The sequence below is a fragment of the Mastacembelus armatus genome, chromosome 20 (genome assembly GCF_900324485.2).
Source record: "Mastacembelus armatus chromosome 20, fMasArm1.2, whole genome shotgun sequence".
NCBI classification, from domain to species: domain Eukaryota; kingdom Metazoa; phylum Chordata; class Actinopteri; order Synbranchiformes; family Mastacembelidae; genus Mastacembelus; species Mastacembelus armatus.
Window position 1 is genome coordinate 15,515,995 of NC_046652.1, and position 27,057 is coordinate 15,543,051.

Here is a 27,057-nt window from a genome sequence, read left to right on the forward strand (position 1 = left end):
AATCCAGCTGTTAAATATTTGCAAGGAGGGAAATGCACCTTGAAATTACAGTTAAACAAGATACAGATTCACGTAAACAGAATATAAGGTCTGCTCTGTGCATAGTGGTCCACAGATTAGGACTTATTCCAGTGTTGTCATGACAAAACATGGATATTTAAAAGAACAAGTTCATATACAAAAAATAAATAAGTTGACTAAACTTTTTTTTTTCGAAAAACACCTTGTCAAACTCACAGCCAGTGGAGAAAGATTTTATCATGCTTACCAGACCACAAAATCCAGCATTAGGTTTAAAAGGACTGATGTACTGTAGTTATTTAACAGCACTCCAAACCATTTGTATTTGATGGCTTCTCAAAATGCAAGAAGTTGCTGTTTTATCTCTTTTATATCACTTCAAATTGAAAATCTTTGGGTTTAGAGCTGTTGATTGGACAATATAAGTAATTCAGAGATGTCTATGGTGACACCCAAAACTAACCAAAAAAACAAAGTTAATTTATAGAACATAACAAAATGTGACTCACATATCATACATCTGTCTGGCTAGTTTAACTCTTCATTTCTTTGTTTTTTGGACTTTTGGCACAACATTTACAACCACAGGCAGAGTTTGTGGTGAGGCATGGAGACATTTATCACTACATCATGTCTAGAATAGCCCTAATAAAAATTCTCCTAGAACACACATATATAAATGTTTTAAGTAATACAATAAATTTAAATATGTAAATGTGAATTCTTACATAGACAGTTTCCTGGTGTACAATGAGCAGTTATTGATTTATTCCTTAAACATCCAATATCAAGCAAATTTGAACAGTTAGCCACCTAAGCCTAACAGCCAGCAGCAGGTGACACAATGTGAAGACAGACATGCAAACAACCAGAAGCAGCTCTGTTTTAGCAAGTCCAGCTAAGCCCACAGCAGAGCGAGTCGCTGAAGAGAACAACCCATACACACTGTATGTACACTTCTTGGCACGCAAACCAAATCTGCTGCTTGTGGACTCTTGTACCGCAGCGTGAAAACATCCCTGAACATCAGTGATAACCTGCACTCTGTCTTTGCAGAGGTGTCACAGCATCATCAATCGGTTTGTCGATTTATGAATCGGGTCAAAAGGTACTCTACAATTACAGAGTGCCTGGCAGAAACAGGCAACGAGGGAGAGAAGTGCTATTCAGCTTTATGGCCTCACAGTCAGAATGTTGTTCATCATGTGTTTCCTTGTACTTGAGGTCAAAACTGCGTGTGATTCCTACGACGCATGTGACTGCAGTCCTCCAACTACACGCTTTCCAAAGCTACGGCTCCTACCAACAACCTGAAAGAACACTTCATAGCTCAGAGACACAGAGCGACATGTGGAGCTCAGTGAAACAGTTCTACCCAAACTACAATGTTGAGCACTACATTCCTGGTCGCTCTGCACACAAAACAAACACCCCCACTATTCTTAGCAGTTTCCTCATTACAACTACTCTGGGTCAATGATAAATGATGGTGAAAGTGGTCCACAGCGCCTGTATCTCCCTGCGCTGGACACCTTCATCACCATCTTCATGGAGCTTGATAAAGCCTCTGCTGTTGTATCTGTTTCACCTGAGCAAAGGACAGCCAGCCGATTCTGGACAGTTGGTACTGACTGCCTGTAGGACTTGCCACCTCTGACAGAAGTTTCTTTGCAAGGATAACTTGCTAACTAAGTCAGACCTGGCTGTGGTTAACGAAGGGAGAAACAAGCTTTTCACTTGCACTTCTTCACATTAAGTACAACAGCAGCAAACCTTGCACCTGCAAACATAGAGGACGCATACTCAGGATGCAAAAAATGGCATTTATTCCTGCACTATGTAGGACACTGTTGTTATAGTAACAATAGCCCACTGTCGCTGGGCGTATTATAATTGTGTGTGTGTGTGTGTGTGTTTCACAGGCACCGCTACAGAATGGGCAAAATGTCGTCCATCCTGTTTGCTAAGACCAACTGGTAGGGTTAGTTATACTCAGTGGCAACAGGACAGACAGCTTGGCAGCTCAGCTGTGTTCAACTAACTATCCCGTCTATGTTAGTTAAAAGCTGCAGAGGCAAATGCTCAGAAGCTTTGCTCTATGATCGAAGAGGACATGTTACTGTGGTGAACGTTACAGGCTTTGCTATGCTCCTAAACCTTAAGAGGTACAATAACTTATTCATGATTTATCAGCTGATTGTTAACAACTGGTTAAGGCAGATAGACAAAATTTACAGGCCTAGTTCATTCACACCTTTAAATTACTGATATTGTCCAACCCACAGTCCAAAACCAAACGATTAAAAAAAAAAAAAAGCAAAAACAAACATGTCTGGTATTTCTCTTGATAGATAACTGAAAATATTTCACAAATGTTGTGTCTGTCCGCTGAAAATATTAAATTATTATTTGATTTTTTTTTTTTTTTAACTGTACACTGTTTCTTTTTAAAGATTTATCACATTTGATTATGGTACTGTGACATATATATTTGCTTTTTTCTGTTTTAATGAAACATAAGCTTCATTTAAGTCACTCAACATGTATGTTTACATAAATTATACCTCACAAATAATACAATTTCTATATCTGGACACACTCTAGAAATACGCAGCAAAGAGTGAACACCTCAATCCAAGGACATCATCTTTAGTGTCTCACAGGAAACCTAGAGAAATTGAAGAAGTAAGGAACAGGTGGTCACACATAAATGCTAATATTTCTGGTTTTGATCAAAAGGGCTGGCAATCTCTGCCTCACAGTGGATATGGACTGTTCAGTTACTATAACAGCAGCACCACCTTCCTGTCCAAAGTAGAAAACCGTTAATGTCATGCTGGGAAAAATCCAGAATCTCTGGATGTGACCTCCAGGTTTTAAGTTTCAGAATGGGAATTACCATTAGATTTTGAAGATGGACAACCAATTACTGCTCACATCCTTCATGAAACCACCTCTTACTCCACTGGACCTCATGCTTCACAGCGATCAGAGAATCAGAGGACAAGGCATCAGAGTCACTGCGGGGGTTTTAAAGCACTGGTTGTCACTGTTTGACATCAGTGGCAGTACCAGGGTAGGCCTGGGCAGTTACAGATGCAGGCTGGGCCAGCGTGGAGAACCAGGAGGACATAGCTGACTTGGCACTGGTCAGTGCTCCACCCACTGACTGACCTGAGGGCAGATATGGAAAACAGTTAGCTTTTACTCAAGAAGCTGGTACTGCAAGTTCAGTCCGTCAGTCCGTCAGTCCGTCAGTCCATCCTCTATACCCCCTTAGTCCTAACCAGGCTCCCAGGGATCTGCTGGAGCCTATCCCAGCTCTCTTTAGGTGGAAGGCAGGGGTCCACCCTGGACAGGTCACTAGTCAGTTTACAGTCCTGTTTTACTATTTGTACTGCTAAGCGATTGTACACAATAATGTACATGATAGTGGCTTGTTTGCCAATTCCAACTTTAGGACAAAATCCAATAAAGCAAAGATCACAACAATGTCTGATGGAAGTTTGATAAACAAAAAGAAAATCTCTGCATAATTACAATACACCTGCCCAGGTGACTTCAGATATTTTGGTTTAGATCTCAGCTTTACATTGTGTGTGTATGTAAATAATGTAGTTCATTGATTTACCCAACCTGTTGTTTGCTTTGTTCTACTTTTTGTGCTTTATTCACTATCTGTGCTTCATTTCTTATTGTTTTATTCCAGCATTAGTTAATCTATTAAAGGTCTCAGCACAAATAACTGAAAACATATGTGGGGGTGTGCCAGGAAGTGCAATGTAGAAACTCAATGCAGCAATGAACCAAAGACTCACTAGAATCTTTGCTCCATTGTTGCTAAAAGTCACTAAAATAATAATAATAATGAAAAAAGCATAAAACTACTGACTTAATAATATGCACTGCTGCTGAGGTGTCATTGAGCACGCTTGATGCCCTTCAGCTTATTTTCCGGATGCTACCCTGAATAACGTCATCATCAAACTGCATGAGAGTGTCAGTATCACCCCTCATATATCACATTTCATTTTAATGTCTGTGCTTTCTTACCCACTGCTTTCCCGGTCTGGACCACATTGCGGCTGGTAGTGATCATGGCATTTCCAATCTTTTTCCCTCGTTCGCTGTTCTGCACTGAGCTGCAGTGGACATGGAGAGAAAATCGAGAAAACAAAAAGGTGAACAACCCAGGAATCGTTCACTCCACTCAGCTGTGGCACTGGAGAATTTTTTTTCCTCAAGTGACAAACAGCAGGAAAGTGCTGTTGCTAAAAATTGCAACAATCTATTCGAGGGGTTTGTATGACAGGAGGGAGGATGAGCAGCAGTCACAGGTGGTGTATCTGATCATCAGAGCTGACCTGAGAGAGGAAATGAGTGGGCTGCATTTCACAACAAATGGACAGCTAAATGCAGCACAACCTGGCTTAAATCTGAAGAACAGTTTGGTGCGATTCCAACATGCAATCTTTCACATGGATCCCCACTGACCTGACATTCAGCAGGAATCTCGCTCCTGCATCATCCGGGCAAACAGCGATGTTAAAAAGACCATGCGGATACATGTCAGCAGCTGCCAAGCACAGACAACTGTCCCTCAAACCCCCTGAGCCTTCACACTCTCTAATGGGCCAATTATTTCATCTGAAAATACACTTGGTGTATCGATGGGAATTTTACTACAGTGCAGCTGCCTAAAGTAGCCTCGCTAGTTACCACTGAGGATCATAGCAGAGCTCTCACACAGTGTATTTAAATCTTACATGTTTAAAATGTTTACAGGTTTTGGTCAAGAAGACAATATGACATTATTATTCCTAAAAAACTGCCAACTCTCTCATGAAAGAAAAGCCTAACAAATAAAGTCCTGCCTTTTTGCTTGACCTGTCAAATAACTTCTTTCCAATATCAGGTTAAAACTGTACAGTGTCTTGAAAATGTATTTGTATATTTAGAGATCAGGCTTGGATTTCCCATAAATACTATATAAAACCATAAAATACTATATAAAAACTATAAAAGACTAAAACACTGTAATACTGTGAAGGAAGGCATAGTACAAATAGCCTACATAGAAACAAATGAATAATAAATGTGTGTTCAAATAGGAGTCAGGAGCAGCAAAACCAAAGAGTAAACACAAATAACAGGAACAACAGGGTGAATACTGGTCCAGAAGCTTTTGCAGGTAAAGAGTCAAGTCTGAACTAAGAATCTGGTTTGTCTGAAACCAGATTCTTAGTTAATGTAAATAAGAGGAGCTGATTGTCATGTGTGTGTATGGTATAATTGGAGTCATTCCTCCACGCCACAGACAGACACTGCGTTTATCCCACTACAGTGTCAACGCTGCATCACTGTGCAGTACGAGCCCAGCAGAGCATGAACTGGCCATATGACTCGCTGAGTCTGTGGCCTCTCGGACTCAGACGGTCCTGCAGTGCTGGTATTTAAGGGACAGCGAGTCGATCCAGCAGACAAGCTATGGTTGCTAGGTGGCCGTTGCTAGGGTCAAAAATCTGGCTGCACATCCACCAGGAATCTGTCCTTGTTGTGCCAACGTCCTTTTATATAGACTTTCACAGTAAAAGACCCACTGTTGTGTGTTCACAGCAGTGCTGAGACACTTAGGGGGACTTTTTTAAATCACGTTGTTCAAAGCCACAATGTGTAGAAGTTTATATTTAATCTGATGGTACATATTTCTGCACTGAAAGAGTTTCTATAAAAAGTGGTACTGTCTCTATGTGTAATATGTGTCATGTTTATAAATTATACTGCAGCAATCTTACTCACAACACAGCTAGATTCAGGGTTTAAATGCTTTGGGTGGAATAAGGGACATTTTGTGGTGTAAAAAGTAAAATTGTCATATTTCATGTTTTTTCAGATACCACTGGCTTATACTGGCTTCACCATAATCCTTTGGCAAAAGAACCTCTTAAGTAGACCTTTAGCTCTGAGAGCGGTTCAGTGGACACACTCACTCGTCATCTCGCTGGCTGACCAAATAAACAGCTCCTTATGTGGCTGTGGTAGGTTCACAATAAAGAAAGATCCTCTAATGATGGTTGCCTGCAGACGTGCAGCCTGTCATGTGTTTCTGTTTTCTGTGAAGTGCTCTGCCACAGGCTGCTCTTTGTGCTACGCTGATGACAAGGAAGCATGTAAAGGCTCCGCTGTGTTTGCCCCCGGTGTTTCCATAATACATATGCAGTACAGCACAGTACAGCACAGCACAGACACAAGTAAATCAAGCACAGGGCCGATTTTCTTTCTGTTTTTTCTTTCGTTTCTTTTTACAGAGTGTACAAATAAAGGGGAGGTGGCAGGGGCAGCAACTGCAGGACAAAGGGTATTCATCTGCATATGAGGTGAAAGTGACTGAGCATGACTTGGACATCCTGACAAGTGGAAAACATCAGCGCCTTCACTGTCTGTCCCACTAACCCCCGTCATCTGACCTCAAGTTGCAAAACAGCTCTATGTTTACCAAAACCGTAGAACAGTGAAAGCTTACTCTTGTCCCTGACTGATGTGAAGCAACAAGGAAAAACTTCTGCTTTTGATTTTTTTAACGTGTTTTAAACTTGTCTTTATTGGCTTATTTAGTAAAGACAGGTAAAAACAGTACCACACAGTAAAGTGCAGTGGTGAATGGGTCTGTCACTGTACCTTAACTAAATTCACCACAGCATAGGAATCAACAGGATCTTGGAGGCTTATAAACCCGACTCAAAACCCTGATCAGCAGGTGAATTTAGTGGTGAATCAACAAGAACAATTATCATTACAAGGTATCAGTAGACAGGATCCGGGACCTTCTGCTTTCTGACCAAGGATGTATTAAAGGTGATCAGACCAAATCAGAAGCCAGAGGTTCACTACAAATATACTTTAAAAAGGTATAAACTGCAGCCAAGTCCATAAAGGAGCCATTAATGTAAGCAAAGCCACTTATTACTTGACTGAAGGTCAACTACAGTGTGTGATGCTTTAAATGAAATAAATGTGCAATAATATCACATTTAAAACAAAAAAAGGTTCAGAATGAGTGCTGCCCAGGAAGAGGAAGAGAAGAACTCACACCTGTTTTAAAGCCATTACAGTTAAGTTGTGCATTTAAAGGGCTTGAGAACATGTCACCAAAATCAATGACAGGCAGACTGCTGAGTTAACTTTCATCTACTGGCACATTTTACATTATATATTGTGCTATCATGGAGTCACACTTCACAGTCTGACAACAGTTTCACAACAACGTTAACAATAGTAGCGTCATATAAGCTAATGTGAAACAGTAAATAAATAAATTACAGACTTATGCACCAGGGCCCAGTTTACATCTGAAAAACACCCACGTTTCACTTCTAGTCCTGGTCAAAGCTCTGGATGCTCTGAGACCAGAGAGTCCAGGTTTAGCACAGCACTCCTGAAATATGCAGATGTTATAATTTTGTTTGCCAGTGTATGTTTGAATCTCAGATTTCAGGGAAACAAAAAGACACACCCTTCAGGAAAGGAATGTGAAAAACTGCCTATTATTGATGAACTTAACACACACACACACGCACACACACGCGCACACACACACACACACCAGTCAGTATATTGAAGTGAAGATATTTATGGGGTATAAAATAAAACATATCTGAGTGAAGGTAGTTTAATTGATTATTTAATAAGTTTCATATCTTAAAGCTCTTAAATCTCATCTGGCACTTTTTAGTCATAATATTTATATATCACAAAATGACATTTTTTCCTATTTGTCACCTAGATAAGTGAAAGTATCACGGTCGAGCAGATCTGTCTGTTCTCACCATAAGGCTGAGCTAGGCACAGACGCACTCATCTCTCTGTCCGTGTGTGTGTGTGTGTGTGTGTGTGTGTGTGTGAGTTGTGGGGGCATTTATCTGACACGTAACATTAGACACGGCGCTCCAGCTGTGGAGGGAGTCACCTTTCATCCACTTTTCCCGGAATGAAATTGAAGCCGAAGCTGAAGAAGTCTCCAGCCCTATTTTTCAGGATGAAACTGTCTCATAATTCATGACTTCAGATGACACGAGATGCTTGCTGCCACTATAAAATCTAACACTGCCCCACCACACTGACCAGTAAACTGCTAAATACCTCCGCAAACACAGCATAAAGTAACACTTTGTCTACTATAAAACAGAGAATTTACAATGTATTCACAGCTGTGTGTCACACTGCGCTATGTATGACAACGTTTGGAAATTTAATTAAGAGGCCGAAAGGAGTTGATGCTGTGGCATCATCATCTATGAGCTAACTGCCTTTTTTAATAGTTATTTAACTCATTTTCATTTGTTGTTGAACTGAAACACCACTGGGAGAAATGTTTATGCTCTTCAACAGGGTTTTTTGGCTAAATTAATACAGAGCATGATGTTAAACATTATTAAAATTTGACCACATTACCACTAGATTCACAAAATATTATATCACTGCAACTTCCAATGGTTTAGCTTTTCTTCTTTTTTCCAATGCAAATCCTCATTGTGACTTTTGATAAATAAGAACACATCAGTCAAAGACAAGTTTCATGAACAATAAACTTATACCTTGTACCATTACTGGCTGGGGATTAAAGAAAATGTAAATGAAACAGAGCAACGAAATAACACTCACTGTGAGAGCCGCAGTTTCACATCAGCAACACTATACTGGCCCTGGAATGGGTGTCTATAAGAAAGAAGAAAAGGAGGAAATGTCCATAAGGACAAATGAGCAACACACATAAGGCTTCTACGGATTTAAGAACTACATTCTTTCATTTCGTGAACAGTTTGGTTTGTCAGAAAAGTCACTGGATGCAAAAGAGGGAAGACTATCTACAATAGTTTTACCTATTTGTTTTAAAGACTTTTACAGATGACATCTGTTTCGTCCACTCTTCATATACTGGAAAGTAATGCTGCAGTCAAGCTGGGTATCTAAGATTGTTCTACCTAGACTATAAACTAGACTCATCCCTATGACAGAAAATGTTCCTAGTGAGCACCTTCAATAAATCTGAAAACATTTGTCGTAATTTAAATTAACTGAATTTGAAGCCATGATTTCAAATATATAGAAATATATATTTTCCGTAATCGAGCAGCCCTAGTGCTGATCCAGCTCCTTTATTATTGGACATTTACTGATACTGAGTCTGATCATCACCAAAGTTTGCTACTTCTGTGTTCATCTCCATGACTGGGGAGAAGTTGCTGACTTCAGAAGTTATCAGCTTTATGTAGGCAACAAATTCATATTTTGAAATGCAGCATTGCATGCTGCTTAATTTCAATTTAATACTAGCACATTATGTGTCCTGCCCTCTTGTGGCCTGATGGGTGTGCAACACCCATAACTCAACATAGTAAATACTCCACTAAGATTCCCTTTATTCCTTGTGAGATTTTTCAATCGGGTGATTATTATTGGTTAAAAAAAAAGCTTAAGATTCACCCATTTAAAGGTTGAAGTTTTGGGATTTTCTCAAAAGCTGTTAATGTTAAACTGCAAGAGCTGATGGGAGAACATGGTTTTCTCTAACTGTTTCATGGAACTACAGTTAATCCAAAAGTGATTGAGATCGGGCTTAAAGCCTGGTGAATTATTTTTGTCCCTCCTGTCCACCTACCCCGGGGTGATGGTGGTCATGGCGGGATGTTTATTACTGTACCACACGCGGTAGTTGTGGCTGATCTTCCATGCTGTGATGAAAGGTGAGCCATAATCAGCCAGCAGCCTCTCATTATCTAAACAGGAAACACAAGAGAAGCTGAGAGCCTGTGAACATGATTCTCTGCATAATTGGATTTACTGTCACTGTCTCTACAATTTTGTGCGTTATCACTGTGTGCATGCATGAAACAACTGTAACTTAGAATATGGCATCAGCAGCTGAAGCACTAAAACTGTATACACATTGTATATGTGAGGTCTTTTAAATAATATGAAGCAAAGCTATTTTGAATTAATGAAGTGTGCTCATTACAGGGTAAAAGCAAACGAGGCTGTACTTAAAAGGCTTTAAGGCTTTAAATACATTTGATCTCTCTTATTGAGTCTTTTAACAACCTGTAGCTAATTCCATTTGACCAAACCAATTAACGGAGAACTAATTAAAATAAGCACATAATAAAGAATTGAAAAAAAATGAAAAAAAATGAATTAAAGGATTAAAAGATAAAAATAAAAGAGCGAGGATGAGGGACCCACCTTGCTGTAACGTAGAGGACAGTAAAGAGTGGAGGTAGAGGGTGAACTGGGCTCTGATCCACTCATCCCCACCCTCCCAGCCTGTCCCATCCAGGAAAACATCATCACGGTTCTCCATCACATGTTTGACTAGATAGTCAGCAAATCGTAGGTCTGCTGTCGTCAGGTTCAGGATCCTCCGGAGCTCTGGGTCGTGGATCTGGATACGAGCTTCTTCCACCTTCGTCATCAAAAACACGTAAGTGTTAAGTAAGTTTACTTTCAAGAACTTAAAATTGTAGCTCTAGGGTTAAACTTAAAGCAGCAATATGCAGATTTGTTTCTATTAAATTAAATATGCATAAAACATTTGGTAAACACAGAAGGACTTACCTCAACAATAGCATCACTGAGGTGCCTCTGCTGCCGGAAGAGGATGTTGGTTGCTCCGGCAACAAAGCCTCGCACTGTTACATCTGACAGAAGGTGATGCTGTTGCAGGGCCATGTAGGGCAGACACAGGTAACCCTGTTAACAGCAAGAGGGAAAGGTCACTGTCTGTTCAACTGTCAGACAGGTGCTTATTTCCCACCAACTACCTGGACCTTAAAATTATTTTTGTATGACTATATTGGTAATTAATGAACTTCAGTTTAACATTTCTAAACTAGTATCTTCCAAATGTTTTATGGAGAAACATGAAAGTGTGCACAGTTAGAAGCTGTCACTGGTTGGGCTTTGATAAAATAATAATTATTATATAGATACCTTTGTGAAGATGGCGAGTGGCAGACCATACTGGTCCTCCTCCAGACCAGACACCAGGCCCTGGGTGACACCTCCCTGACCACTGGCTGCCTGTGGCTGCACTGTGATTGGAGTTCCTGGTTTGGAGTCGAAGGGGTCTGGGAGCTCTGGCCCCATTTGTTTCCCCTCAGCTAACTCTTTAGAACTACTCTCCTCTAACACACTGGGGTCCAGAGTCTCCCAGTCACTCTCTGAGGACTCTGGCGAGGTACAAGTTGGGGGTTTGAGGAAGTGGCTGTCTTCCTCTGCGTTGTTCCCAGAGGACAGAGACTCCAGAGCTGGCTGAATCATGTCCTCCCCCTGTAACTCCGAGGTGGTGTTAGTGATGTCAGTGACAGACACAGAGACAAACTCCTCAGCTCCTGCGACACCCTCCCCCAGACTCAGGTCCTCTGACACACTGCTTTTAGGCCGGTAGTGGGACGAGTCCATCAGTCCATGTTCAATCATGCCTGCACAAATGAGATAAATGAGAATGTCAGTATTGTCATATATTACAACATCTCAGTACTGTTTTTGTTTGTTTTGTTGCAGGGTTTCCAGACCTTAAAGGTGCAATGTGTAAAATGTGAAAGATTTAGCAGCAACTAATACTGAGATTGCAGAATGCAACCTGCTTAGCAGCTCTCACATTCCCCACTCCCATTTTCAGGTATGGTTTGATGTTTGTCCATTCGGTGAAAGTTACTTCAGTGTTTACTGTTGTTTAGTTCTGCTTTTTGCCTCTACAACCTCCTCATGGATAGATGATAGAGGCCAGAGCAGAGATAATCAACCCTGGTCCTCAAGAGCTCCTTGTTTCCCAACTATCCCTGCACACACCTGATCCAGGTAATGAGCAGAGGGTAGACTTTATATATTTCATACCAGTGTACTTCAGTACTTTGAAATTGGTTTAAACCTTTTCAAATGGTTAATATTTTAGTTAGGCCTATTTTGTGTCAATCCAGTCAGTGTTTTGGGTCGTCATTTTCATCAGTTTTTAAAGTTTCAGTCAACGATACAAAACACCTGTGCACCATTGTTACCAAGGTCTTATTTAATGTGCAAGATCACAGATGCTGTTTGACCATGTTTTCTTTCCGTTTTTTTTTTTTGTTTGTTGTTGTTGTTTTTTTTTTAAAGATACTGACCCGGAAACAGTGACAAAACCGTCATCAGAGTTCCTACTAGCTTGTTGACAGGAGACACATAGAACAGGACCTGCAGACATGACCCAGAAAAAAAGGAGGCCTAAGAAATCATAGTTAAAAAGTATCAAACTACACTCAAAGAAAATGAATGTTTTTGACTTTTTAATCATACCTTCTTCTCTAGCAGAATTAGCTTGAAGAGGATGAGAACCTGCGAAGACAAACAGAAGCCTATGTGATAAAACTGAACATTTTGCTGCCCCACAGAGGACCATAATCCAACAGACTATTCGTCGGCTTGGCTGTGGAAAAAGCATTTCTGATAGGATCCCTCTCAGTTAGTCCTGCCTGTGTAAGCCATATGGCTGCCTCTGGCCTTTTGCAGTCCAACATGTCCAACTATAGGACAATAGTGCCAAGCATTTTGAAAAGGTTTGTCTCTCTTCTCACGCACTTCTACTCCATCACCGTCAACCATCCACTTGATGCGTTCCCTTTTGTGGAACATTAAATGGTGCACACAGTGGAACTGGACAGAATGCTGTTGGATATGGGGGGTTTCGTGCCAATAGATCAATGTAGCAACCGCTCAACATGGCCACTGTTAAGTGGCTCTTTCTGCTGCAGACCTTTTCTTGGTGGTGAGGATTTATATAGCTACTCAAATTCTAAAATGAGCATGTCCCGCCACAGAGTAGAGGTTCTCCCTACTGGACAAGGTCAGCTCGACACCCTGCTGCTGGTGGCAGCACTGGACTTCTTTGTTCCAGGGCCTGGGCTGTTTTTAGTCATCATTAACCAATCCCTCCTCAACACTGAGGTGACCCCAATCATTCAGTCCCCACTTCAACAACCCCCTTACCCTCCATGATGATGTCACGGCTGTGTTGCAAGCCGTGCTGAGCAAGTGGACAAATTATCTAGGATTTTCCACCATGTTGTGGCATGGAAAAAGCCTTGGCCTGTGGCCATGCATCAACCTCAGGTCAGTAAAAAAGGCAGTGATCCCCAATAAATATCCACTACATCTTATGGCTATCGTCACATATGCTTTTCTGCCACACATGCATGCCTTTTGGTCTCAGCTCTGCTCCAAGCTGTTTCAAGGAAATCATGAACATCATCTTTGCCAGCATCCCTGGTGCAGTAAATTAGATGAATGACATAATGGTTCATGACCCAACACCGGCCCTGCATGATGAACAGTTGACTGGGTCCACTCTAACCACACCCTCATGCTGAATCAGGATATGTGCATCTTTGTGCTTGCCATCAAGTTTGTTGGTTTCCACCTCACTGTGGATGGTCTCAGTCCACTTCACACTCATAAAGAGTCTGTGCAGCATCTCACTAACTCATCCTGCCCAGTCACGGTCTGACTTTCTTTGGCTGGAGTTCACCCCCTCAAGGAGCAGTTGGCCTCACCGCCAGTACTTACCCATTTAAAAATTTGTAAGACCTTGACTGACAATGTCTCCAAAACAGCATTTGGGTTCTGCTGTATGAGCATCAGCATGACACCAAATGACCCATTGCATTCACTTTCCCCTCTCTCACTGCTGCTGAAAACAAATAGTTTGTGGGGAAGAGGAAGCCACCGGCATGTATCTGAGCTGGCGAGCAGTGGTACAAGCATCTGTTCAGGTGGCACCTCACATTGCAGTGAGACCTGTAATTCCTAATCACATTCTTAACATCCACTGGCTTTCACTTTGAATTCACTGCTGGCCAGAGTGGCTCCAGCAATACAGCTGCTTCCTACAGTTCACCATGCACAGACATAATGTGATGGCTCTTTCTTGTTTTCAGCCAGAGCTATTCCCTAACCTAATGAAGTCAGACCTCATCAAGACGCTTTACGCTCCGGGCCAGTCTCCCTCCGAGACCTGCAGCTCGTATACTCTCCCAGCTACAGGCTCTCATCTGGATGGTCACAGATGAGCTAGCATTAACTATTTTGTTGAAATGAGAACATTGTGGCCCAGGGACTCAACATGATGGTCTCTAGCTACATGACGGCACATATGCTAGTCTGGACTCAAAAAGGTCACATGGGCATTATGAAAGCAATTGCAGAGATTGTAAAACACTGCACTAAATGCCTCCTTTGTGAGAAGACTGGTTGGCCGTTATTGCAACCATCCTAGAAACACACTTAGCAGGATATCTGTGGATATCTGGATATCTGATATCTCCATGACGTTTCTCAGCATCAGCACTTCTTTGTGATTGTGTACATCCTCCACTCTAAATGGCCAGAAGTCACAAAACGACCGTTTATTGAATTTCTTCCCTCCTGTTTGCTCAGTGAGAGATTCCCTGCAACATCACCTTGTATGTTCACCTCAGCTGACTTTGTTACATTCTTGGAAGATGGGACTCATGTTGGCATAGCTGTGTATCAACCACAGGCAAAGGGGTGGTGGAGCAGTTTGCAGCATTTTGTGGCAGTCTGCCTTAAGGTTGTTGTCACAAGAGGATTCATTTGTGTGGTATAACAAAGTCATGTGTGTTTAAAGGAGCTATTATGTATGAGTTACTGGTATATAACAGACACATCATTTTTTGCAATTCACTTAGAATGGGGTGTAGAAATAGCCAAGTGGTTGCAGTGGGTGCCATTGGTGTATGTGTGAGACGTCCATGGTCCAAGCCCAGCCACAGATCTTATTGCAGGTCTCCCACTTTATTTCTTAACCCGCTATTCCTGTCTCTACATGACACTATTGACTGGCTAAAAAGCCCCAAAACATGTTTAGAATTATTCCTTAGAACGATACTGAAATCTGTTTTTTCTACCTTGTGCCGAAAGTGCAGTATAAGATCTCTTGGTGATAACCCTGAGGAGAGAAAATGAAAAGAGCATCAACAAATCAGAAATTTACCGTCAGAGATAAATGCAGGAATAGCCTGGTGCAGTTATAAGCAATTAGACTGCCCCATGCACATCCACAGTAATACCCACAAAGTGTAAGTCCAGTGTTATGGGTTCAAGTAAAGTGAAAGCTTTACCTACCTAAATAAACCTGTGATCCCTCCAGAGCTGAACCCTTCAGAGAGCCGTTCATGTGGTCATACAGTTCCTGCAGGTTCACAGGAGGAAACTGGAGGTAAATTAAGGAAATAGCAGTAGAAGAAAAACAATAGCAGGTTTCCTTGAGGAAAAGATTCTCACCTTTAGAATAGAGATCTGTGAGAAGTCTTTCTCTTCAAAGTAGGCGTGTGTGATGAGCTGTAGTTTTGCTTGGAGCAGACCAAAGAGAGGCTGAAAACCAGAACAAATCAGCAGCGGAGCATATGCATTTGTTTATGTCTGTTTTATTAACAGTATGAGCCAATAAATCATAGACAAGCAGAGCAATTTCTCCTCACTGGGACAAACAACACTCAATAACAGTACTTGTCCAGTTCCTCCAAAACAACCTGTGCTTCTTTTTCCTCTTTTTACCACCAAATGCACAGACAGGATAAGATTTGTCCTTCTCAGCACTGTGCTCAACATTTCTAATGAAAAGTGTAAGGGTTTCCTACCTTCTTGCTGAACAACTAACCTACAGTAACTCCAATGCTGTTTGTTTGTTTGTTTTGTTTTGTTTTGTTTTGTTTTTTTTGCACGATAGAAATGTCACTCCCACTACCCTAATGCAAAATGGCCATCCAGGAATACTGGTGATGTGTCAGGCTTTTAAGAAAGCAGAGCAACAGACCAGTCATCAACAGGTACAGAATCATTGCTAACAAGCAATCTGAGCTTTGGCTCCAGCCAAAGTGAAGTCAGAAATGCAGCAGGTAACGTGAGCTGTTCCGTAATAAAGTCAAGACTAGTGAGAACCTGGTCATATGAGAGTAACAGCACACCAACTATAGGCCTCCTATTAACAGGCCTTTGGAAGGTAAAATAAACCAATCACCACTAAAATGCTCTCAAACCTAAACTCTACCAACCAGTTTTGTTGACTTTTTGAACCACACATTTTTCATTAGCATGCCTTAGAGAATATTTTGTGTGTGCCTTTATTTAATGACAGACTGAACTCCCCTGGGCACAAATGACACGAGTATGGCACAAGTCTGTAGATAAGTGTTCTGCCAAAAATTAATTCAGAGCCTCACTGAATTCATTTCTGTAGATCAGAGGAGAAATAAAATCTTTCTGTTAAAATAAATTTCACTCACATTTTCCTGTTCCCTTTATATGATTATTGTAAGGTCAGGCTAACCTTTCACAGTCAGTGACTTCACTGATCAAATTTTATTCCAGCTAATAAAACTACAGAAAATTACACCGAGTTTTGTGTTAAGATAATGGCGTCATCTTCCGACTGACTCACCACTCGACTGAGGACGCAGACACTCTTCTGAACTGTCTCCCTTGTGACGTCAGCCTGTCGCACCTTCAGGGCCTGAAGAGGTATTTTAAAAAAGTACAAAAGTTATTATGTTTCCAGGTTGTTTGTCTGTCCAATACTCGGGAATGCACCAAGGAATTCCTTGAGAAAATTTCTTTGATATCGGCAGTTGGGCTCAAAGATAAACTAATTAGTACAATCTACAGGTCAAAGGTCACTGTCACCTCACAAAACACATTTATGGCTATAACTCATTCATACACTAATCATGACCAAATTTCACCCAAATGTCAAACAGGATAAAGTGATGACATTTTATATCCAAATCATCAAGGGTCAACACACATTGTTCTGCAAAAATACTTGTCTGGCCATTACTCAGTGTCAGAAACAGAAGTGAGATTGTGAACACTTCTCACAGTTGGCTGGATACTGAACTGGTGCAAACACTGGTCTGTCTTGTTACTTCACAGCAACAGTTCATATGTGTAGCGCTCTCTATTGCCAAGGCTACATGACTTCGTTCTATCTACTGGCTTTAGTGGCAAAGCGATAAACACCCCTCCTCCCAAAAACCTTTTCCCTGTTACCTAGACAACACGTAGTGCTCATTTATGTAACAGAAACAGGAAAAACTGAAATTTTACTGGTAAATGGTCTTATATTTACATAGCACTTTTCTACACTCAAAGGTTTTTCACTAGTTACACTTACACATTCAAACACTAATGTAACTTAAGGTTCAGGGTCTTCAACATGTGGACTAGATGGAGATTGAGCCACTGACCCTTCAATTAGAGAACAACCAGCCCTAGATAGGCGGGACATACAACCACAAGGTAACAGGCCTAAGTCTACTTCACTTAAGGTTTACTTGTTTCTGCACTATGTTATTGCTAGTCGTAGAAAGACAACTACTGAGAGAACAGAGTCAATGCATTACGCTCTGTATTAAATGACAAAAAAATAAATATACAGACTGACCTTGGCTTCTATTTGGCGATAGCAGGACACTCCGTATACACACTTCATGTCTTCACTGAGCGGCGGCAGGTGAAAATACACAGTGTCTGCAATATAGAAAGCTCAGTTACATACACATATATACATAATACATATCAGATACTCATGGTCTTAAACACAGAAGCATTTTCAACTAAAAGAGAAATGTTTCAGATGTGTCGCATCAGGTTAGCTGAGTATAAACGGTGACACGGTGTTACCAAAAGACATGCATTGTGGGGATGTGTGCTGCATATTAACTCACCTCTAAAAAGTAAATTCTCAGCTTTCCAGCAGCTGCTTTGCCTCTAAATAGTGGAAATGTCCCTATATAACTTATCTTTACATCACTGAGGTGTTTTCGACCTCAATGCTGTATGCTGCTTTAGAGGAACAGTGCACACACTATTCAGAGAAAAGTAGCTCTCATGTTCCTAAATATAATAAATAATATAAATATAAGATTCTACTAAAAAACTTCTCATTAATCAAAGATAATACAACAATTATTAGATTTTATATTTAAATTATATGTATTATATATTTTAATAGTATATTTCAAGTAAAGTGCACTTTATTCGTGACATACCTTCCTGGTAGTTGTGCGCCCCATCAGGCAGAGCGAGGAACGGGAGGTACTTCCACTCCTCGGGCAGCCGGTTGCTGTCATGAGGCTCATCTGGCATCAAAGGCGGGTAGGAGAATTCAACCTGAGGTAGAGAAAGAAGAGAAATGCAGTATTTCAGTATTTGAAGTCATATTTCTCTTCATCATTTCAGTTTATGTCTTCATGTAGCCTACTCTGATTTTCTCCTGCAGGTTAGGATTACAACAGATTGTAATCATCCTTGATGTCTGGACATGAATGAGTGTGTGTAAACAAAGGTGTGTGCCATGTGACACGTCCATCACCTGCATGGAGAAACTTTGAGAAAAAGTAAATTAAAAAGAACATAGAGGATTTCAAAAGGTCAGTTTGAGACTCAGAAACTAAAAAAATAGTTCTCTTTTGATGTGAGAAAAGGCGTCTCTGCTGCAGATGTTTCACTTTACAAAATACTGTCAATATGTGGCTTTAGCCTGTGGCCATATCTGCTGTACAAATGTTTGGATTGTTCTTCAGTCAAAACAAGCAGCTTCAACATTTCACATTTTATAATACCTAGTGTAACATTTTTAACCTGAACTTAAAGATATTCAGGTGGCATCTCCCATCATCATCTCCAGGGCTGATTTTCTTTCCCATTTCCACTGAACATTAGCTGCTTTTCCATTACAGGAAATTCCACACCTGTAACCTTTTAGAACCTATAAGGAAATACAGTAACTTCTGCTTTGATTTTCCTCTGTACTGTACAAACTAGAAAGGAACAGATGTGCATAATTATTAGTGGGGCTGATTTTTTTGTCCTCTTTATTGTTCTATGAAATAAAAACATACTTAAAATGCACATGCAGGGAAGTCAATTTCAAAAGTAAAGGTGGTTGCTGCTATTTTGTTTCATTTACTGTTGTTCAAATGTGAGAATGCAGCTGTTTAACCGATCATGGAGCAGTCCTACAAATTTGGAACCTGAATTATTAATACCTCCTGAGTGGTGCCAAAATTAAGCAGAAGATAGAGCAACAGGTACAGCTTAAGACACAATAGCTTATTGCACATGTTTTCTTTTAGCCTTATGTTTCCAGAAACAGACTGTGTGAAGAAAACCGACACTGTCATTCTCTGGCAAAGCCAAACCTCCTGCCAGCGGTGACAGAGGCTCCTACAAGATTAATTGGAATCCTGCTGGTCCTGAACGTCACACACACCCAGCAACCATAGTTCATCTTAAAAGATAAACTCAGCACTGCCCCAGGGTGAGATGCCACCCGTGACTCTGAAGAGGTGACGCTCTTAAGAAAAACAATAAGCTTCATGCACAAGAAACAGATGTACAGAAAGTGAATAAAAGGAGGTGGGTAGAGAAACAAGAGAACACGATCTTCTGATCCATGTGCAGGAGATCACTGACCCCTATCAAATAACCTCCATCACTAGAGGCGATACCTGAAACAAAGACTGAGCACTGTCTGCTGTGTTGAAGCTTCAGCCTCATTTTTGCATCAAACACAGCCTTTCTGTCCCAAGTAGCAGCTGTTTCCAAGGCCACTGAGTGGAGTTAAAACATGCTACAGAAAGACAGTCCCTTTATCTTTTAGCAGAGACAGATGGACAACAGTGACAAAGCACAGTGTTTAGCTTTACAGGTGGCAGCGAAGTTAATGAATTTTAAAGAAGGCCATGTCAAAGTGATGTCAGCAAGGATAGGAAGTTTGCTATGTGGGTGAGTGTCTGTTAGTAATTTCTTAAACACAAACTGAGGCTTTGTTGAAGGGAAACATACAAGGAGTCCTGTGATAACGTTTGTCTGGGCATAAGTTCAGTCTGTAGCTTCCCATGAAGGGCTGTCCTTCTGTCAATGATAATTATATGAACTAATAAAATTAATTTTGTTTAGTAAGGCACAGCTGTGTCAGAGCCACATTTAACATTTTAAGTGTTTTACTTTATTTTGATTAAAAGCTTTTTTTCAAATAATCATGTTTGTTTGACCCAAACAAAGTTATCCAAAAAAAATTCTTTTGTTTCAGCTCCAAAACTCACATACAAAAGCTGCAGAATTTTATACCCAGCCCTTATTATGACACCATAATGAGATGCTTCGTTTTTCCTGCTTTTACAAGCTGTGTTAGTTCAGGGATACATTTTCTAAACTCGCAATACTAGTTAGTGCAGGCGTCTATACATGAGCTTATTCTAGCTTAATGCACACATGTCAGTATCAACATTTACATCAACAGATATGTCTCCATGACTATCAGCCTAAATTTCTTCTGCAGCATAACAGTGACTACAAATATGTAAAAGCAAGGAGTCGTGCAACAGATGTTCTGTCCCCCAGAGAGCCTTGATCTCAACATCAAGAAGTCAGTCTGGGAAAATGATGAGCACAAATAAATGATGAGGAAAAAAAAACAACCCTAAATGCACACAATGACTGTGGAAACTTCCTCAGGAACAAACTACCTCCCAACTTCCTTGAAAAACTGTGTGCCACGAAGAGTCAAGCTAATAATCGCACTAGGGCTGCAAAAAATGATTGTTTTCATCGTGGACTGATTTGTCAATTATTTTCACAATAACCCAATGACACTTCTTTTACAAATACCCAAATCCTGCCTGCACCTTACAATAATTTTTATATTTAGAGTTTCTGACATGCACCAATCTACTGCTAAGTGTTTTGTATACAAATCAAATATATTCTCTTTTAGACTTTGTCCCTAGGGTGCAGTATATTTCAGCTTTAACAATAATATCTAGTCCTTATCAGGACATCGTAATATAATATAAACACACTTTTCTAACCAGGTTAACATTGGAAGCACTCACTATATTTTGCAGAAAGCACAAACCTTGTTCATACCTAAAACTGCATAACAACTATGATCACCCACAAATCATCCTCCTACTGTCACATTCAAACCCCTAAATGAAAAGTATGGTCATATTTGTTCTGTCAGAATCAGTGAGTCAGCTCTGTTTGCATAATGGATTAATAACAAGCGGGACAGCAAAGACAAACATTGTATGCAGGAAGAGTAAAGAGCAAACTGGCAGCTTGTAATAAAAACAATAAAAACTGGAAATATGTCCAAGTTGACAGAAGAGCAGATGTTATATAACTAACCCTGTGAGCCCAGCTGATGTTAACTGCAGGAAAATGACCACCACCCCTGCAGGACTTTGTGCGCAGTATCAGAGCTTTAAGCGAAGCAAAGACGCTGTCAGTCATCTGGATCAATGACTTTCAGCTGGAAATGCGCCTTTATTTTTAGTTAGCAGTTAGCCACATTAGCTTAGAGCAGGGACTCACGTACCTGACAGCCCTTTTTGTGGTGAAATCCAACCACCACGATGTGCAGCACCGGGCCCTTGACTTCGTCCCTGCAGTGAGACTCCATGCCCCCACCCCACCCCGAGTCCAGTGTTGTTTTTATCTAATAAAAAACAGAGTAAAGAGCCGATTTTCCTACTGAGTCGACACTGTGCGCAACCGGAGCGCAACACAATCTCATGTCAGATGATTTTCTCTTCCGCTTCGTTCCGGAGTCACAGACGAACGGAGCGAGAAGCTTCACTGCCACGCACTTCCGTGGTATATAACCAATCGTTATATCATCCACCGTGCAGTCAGGAGATTTTATCCTTGTTTTGATTTACTTATTCTAATAGCCTATTATTTGGTTGCCCTTATGATTATATTTACTACCTGCCTAGTAATCGCGTTTCTCTTTTTAATTTCTTAGCCGATTACGGTGTTTCTGTTGCTATTTCGTATGAACATTATGAGCATTTAGTGTTTTGTATGTTTCATTCTTCAAAAGTATATTTTTCGTGGGTTTTGACGGGTCAAATTTAGCAGGAAGTATGCAGACTACATTACCCAGGAGAGTTGTCAGCGGTTACCATGGTGATGGCGCCAGGACGACAAGACCTCACTTCCACCAAACGACTTTCCCAGTAAGTTGGTGGCTAATATTAGCCTGCTACGTGATTAGCTTTAACGTTTTCCTTTACATGAAATGCATTTCTTTGCATTACCTGCATGGTTTGTTCGGTAGGACACTTATAATCGCCATTATCTGCAAAGAACATCTGAAATGTGGCTTGTTGGCAGGCCAGCTAGCTAATGTTTATCATAGGCCCCCACCTCCACATTCGTTTTAGAATGAGTCTTATACATTTTTAATGAAACACTCAGATTACAGGCAGCCATAAAGTCACTTTAGTGCTACTGATTGTGGCCCACTGAGCTAAAACATGTTAGCATGTGCTCCACATGTTGATAATAAGCTACAGTGTCTGAGCATAGCTGTGCTGGCTGTCAGAGCCATCCTCTAACGTTTACATGTAATGTATGGTATAAACATTAGGAGAATGACTACTACGTCAATAGAAGCAGTATGAGTATTTGATGTTTGTTGTAGTTTTGCTGAGACAAGGTGCCCCCAGTCCATTGCATTTTCATTTTGTTGTCACCATGCTCTTTTTGTGTCAAAGTTCAAATTGAATCTGCCTCTTTTTAAGGCAGGCACAGGAGGTTATAGGGGGTATTGGGTGGGTCTGATTCCCCTAATTAAGATATGGAACCCATGAAAAAACAACAGTTCGTGGGGGTCAAGGCATTTATATATCCTTCTTAACTGTAATTGTAAATATTACAACATTTTTCTCATATTTGTGCTTGGAAGAATCTTGTAATACAATTTTAGACACCCCTATGGTGACATTAAAGAGACCAGATGGAGTACCTTCCAAAGCTATGCTAGAACATGTGGATGCAACACTACAAACAACCCCTAGGGCCACCATCACTGAGACCATGATTTACACTATAGCAACAGGGATCCTTGAGATGCTGGGCTATGAGGTGAACAAAATGAACTGACATAAGCAATATCTTCCATGTAGGAAAAGGCTGGAAACAAATCAAGGCAGCATGGAGAGAAGTGAGCCAAATATCATCTGTTGTTAGAAGCAATGCACATTAAATATACCAAAAAAAAAAAATCATAAGGCAGCAGTGACTGCTATGAGGATACTTTGTAATTTGTATGCATGTATTGTTTTGTTTGTAAAATATTGTCAAACAAATGTAGCAGAGTAATTTCCACCTGAAGTAGCAAACATGTGAAGGTACAGTATACTTGGGGTGGGGAAGTATCTTGGCTTTGATTAAATGCTCTTTGTTAAAGTCAACGAGTTTTGTCATGCATGATAATTTCAACAAACTCCATCATGTGGAACAAAAGTGAACAACGTAACTCAGTCTTCAAACCATTTAACTTTCTGTTACATCTGATAAATTATGCAAGACAAAGTGATCTTTAGCTTCTGCAGATAGTTATAGGCAACCACAGGAACCAATGCAAAAAAAAAAAAAACGAAAAGAAAGGTTTTGGTTATCTGAAATGAGGCAAAAATGTAAACTATGGATAAATTAGAGTGTGAAAGGAAATATAACTTTAGATTTTTTGTTAGTCTTCTTTAAAAGATACAGCAGACACAATCTGGAGAAAGTTAAAAGCTGTCAGTCCCTGAAGGAGTAGCCTACTTTGACACTCACTTAACATGAGGGTGGACATATAAATGAAATTACTTGAAAATGTAATAAAATAATTATTGTTATGAGATGCCTGGGAAATGAGGAGCCAATAAAACGTACTTCAAAAATATTTATGTGTGCTTTATGTGTGAATGGGATATATGGAGATCAGCACAGTCTGGATTGAGCCTAATTCACCACAGTGCTTGTGCATAGCCTACTTCAGTACATGACAGTGCTGGTTAACTACTATGTCAGGAACCAAAAATGCAGAGGATTCACTCATATCTCTAAGAGGTTTGTAGCACAGGACTCAGTTTTTATTTTTTATTTTTTTGTCTTATTTGTGGCTAAAATTCTTATTCATAAATGTAAATGTTACAATTGCAGTATACTTTACAGTTCAAGTTCTGTACTTCTTTGGCATACCAATAAAGAAAATAAACGAATTTAAGTATGATGCTACAATTGATTAATCTAGAAGGAGGAGCAGTTGATTAATTGATTGGTAATGTCTGTTTGCTGGTGCTCTTCTATCGATTGGTTGTGCCTGCTGCGTGGTTTACGTTAATCCAACATGGCGGCCGCTCAGACAACAAATCCGTCACAAATGCTCCCACTGGGTTTGTAAATTTTGACGTTTCTTTAGTTTGCGTGTCGCTGGGATGGTGTGTTTATGTAGAAAGTCTGTGCGGGTGTCGGGAATTTTAGACAGGAGTTTAGACATTGGTGATGTTTTGTTAAGTTAGCTAGTTTACGTTAGCACTATGCTAACTCCTCATGTATTAGCGTATATTAGCTGTGTCTCAATTCAAGGGCTGCATTTGAAGTATTACTTATTGCTTCAGTGTCTCGACAAGGCTGTCCCATTTTTAACTTAGTAAACTAATCTTAGCTGAAGTTTACACTGTTGGCCAAAAGTAGTGTACACAATGAGATACATCGTTTCCTTTCTTTACTCTGTATTTGACTACTCAAAACTGTAATCTGAGATATCTACACCGTATTTATAACTAGTCAAAACTGTAATCTGAGATATCTACACCGTATTTATAACTAGTCAAAACTGTAATCTGAGATATCTACACCGTATTTATAACTAGTCAAAACTGTAATCTGAGATATCTACACCGTATTTATAACTAGTCACTAGTGATGGTCAAATGAGGCTTTATGAAGTTCTGAACCACTGTGTCAAAAATTGGTTCACTACTCGAAGCTTCATTCAATACACTCATGGGTGACATCTACTGGCAACAGTGGTTGTTAAACAGACAAATGAAGCCAAAAATGATGCACCTTTCATGTGTATTATAAGATAAGACATATGTTGAAACAGTTATTGAAATCACCTGACAATCCAGCTGCATTTTATGTCTTTTTTTTTCTTGTATCCCTGAGTAATTCGATCTATGAAATAATTAAAAAACTATAGTTGCCTGTCAAAAGTCGAGTTACAGATAACTTTAATGGACTTTTGTCTAGTCAAAATGTAATTGTAGATAGTAGTTTTCCCCATTCAAGTCAATGACTAGTCACAACTGTAATTTAAGATATCAGCTCTAGTCGTAAATACAGCTGGGAATCCTGTCCACACATACGTACATTTCGGCTCAGCCTAACGTTTGGCCCATGCTTTCTATGTTGGCTATGGATGCTGCGCCTTTGTAAACATTAGCTTTTATAAGATATCAGCTACCAGCTTACTTTACTTATTATCCATCCATACGCTTATTCCTAACTAGGGTCATGGGGATCTGCTGGAGCCTTATTTAAAGATTGATATTTTTTTAAGTAAACTGCTGAACATGTTCCATGTTTTCAGATGTTAGGTCTTGATGGTTTTCTTGGTTTTCATGTCACACACAATGGTAAAATGAATATTCACAAGATGTGAATGTAGCATCTTGGGCTTCCAAAGGCTGTAATTGGCATTTTTATTTATTTATTTGCCTTTTCTGCCATTTTCTAGACAAAATTAATAATAGATTAATCAAGAATAGTTGAACAGAAAAGCAGGAAATCTTCACATTTGAGCTGGAATTGTAAAATGTAAAAATATTTGAATGAACATTACTAATAAGCATCAAACAAAACCTTTGCTTTACTTACTTAATTACTCATCAGTTAATTAGCTATTTAATACATTTGGACATTATTATTGGACTCAGTTTAGCCAGCCAAAAACTTTTTTCATCCGTTGATCCGAAGATTTCTGTCTCAAAAGTCGAATGGTTTTGTCAAAATGTTAGAAAATAATAATTTTTAAAAAATGAAATTTTTATCATATTCCAAAGTGTCTAACCAAAAATTCAGTATCAAATTAACATTCGGAAAGAAAAGCACAAACTATAATCAGAGAAAAGTTGGCTTTTTTAAAATTTAAACAATCAGTTTATTAATTTTGCCTTGTAGGATCAATAGTTATTTTTTATTGAAATAGCAGCCAATTGATTTTATGTTTATTTGTTACATTAATTGACACAAATCACTTAGCTCCAGTAAAAATCTTTAGGGGAAGTTATTCACAATATGCAAAGTGTGCAAACATGTTCAAAATAAAAATCTATACTACCAGTGATGCCTACTGAAGTGTGTGGACAAAAAGAAAACTACAGTGATTTCATGTTTTCTTTTTGCCTTTCAGAGCTTGTGGACAAATGTATCGGTTCACGGATCCACATCGTCATGAAAAACGACAAAGAAATTGTCGGCACCCTGCTGGGTTTTGATGATTTTGTCAGTATCCTTTCAAGCTTGCTGTTTCTTAAAAACACTCATGTTTAATGTAATATACATTTTTAAATAAACACTGTAACAATTGCCCCAGAGTTTATCCTTAACTTTTGACTTAGATATGGTCCTGGATGATGTGACAGAATTGTAAGTTATGTCTTGTTTTTTTTTTATATACATTGTCACGCATTACCAGTACACTTTAGTCATAATGTATGTTTTTTGTTTTGTTTTGTTTTTTTAAGTGAACTCACACCAGAAGGAAGGAGGATAACCAAACTGGACCAGATTTTGCTCAATGGGAATAATGTCACTATGGTATGAAAATATCCTGCATGTTTTGTATCATTAGATTCAATTAGTAGGTTCAAAATTGTCATATGACCTGTTTCTCTGGTTTAATATATTTACAGTATAAATTATATCTATGTATTTTTTTTCCTTTTTGCAGCTCATCCCTGGTGGAGAGGGCCCTGAAGTATAAATTCCAGTGTGCTGCAACAGTTTTGGTTTTGTTTTTTTGACTTATAAACTTTGTGCTTCCTAGTTGATTTTGTTATTGTGAAATGCTCTTATTTAAATCTTTAAAAGAATAAATTAGAGATATCAGGAATCACACACTGTATAAGTTTTTGTCAC

The 27,057-nt window shown here is 39.7% G+C and overlaps 2 protein-coding genes and 1 long non-coding RNA gene across 3 annotated transcripts; 2 read left to right on the forward strand and 1 right to left on the reverse strand.

Annotated features, from left to right (window-relative positions):
• Positions 1–221: 221 nt before the first annotated feature.
• On the reverse strand, positions 222–21,666 carry avl9 (AVL9 homolog (S. cerevisiase)). Its single transcript, XM_026292265.1, has 16 exons — positions 21,455–21,666; positions 18,120–18,240; positions 17,513–17,598; positions 16,511–16,582; positions 15,355–15,444; positions 15,196–15,262; positions 14,979–15,019; positions 12,352–12,390; positions 12,180–12,249; positions 11,008–11,498; positions 10,633–10,767; positions 10,261–10,480; positions 9,680–9,797; positions 8,683–8,736; positions 4,075–4,163; positions 222–3,195 (listed from the first exon to the last, which is right to left on the reverse strand). Exons 1-16 carry the CDS (start codon positions 21,536–21,538, stop codon positions 3,068–3,070), a joined length of 1,905 nt encoding a protein of 634 aa, XP_026148050.1. The 5' UTR covers positions 21,539–21,666; the 3' UTR covers positions 222–3,067.
• Positions 21,584–23,115, forward strand: LOC113121611 (uncharacterized). Its single transcript, XR_003294761.1, has 3 exons — positions 21,584–21,732; positions 21,997–22,097; positions 23,049–23,115. It is a non-coding gene; the product is annotated as an uncharacterized LOC113121611 (long non-coding RNA).
• A 1,097-nt stretch (positions 23,116–24,212) lies between these two features.
• On the forward strand, positions 24,213–27,034 carry lsm5 (LSM5 homolog, U6 small nuclear RNA and mRNA degradation associated). The gene is made up of 5 exons (XM_026292669.1): positions 24,213–24,305; positions 26,330–26,425; positions 26,538–26,565; positions 26,664–26,736; positions 26,870–27,034. Exons 1-5 carry the CDS (start codon positions 24,260–24,262, stop codon positions 26,900–26,902), a joined length of 276 nt encoding a protein of 91 aa, XP_026148454.1. The 5' UTR covers positions 24,213–24,259; the 3' UTR covers positions 26,903–27,034.
• Positions 27,035–27,057: the final 23 nt, after the last annotated feature.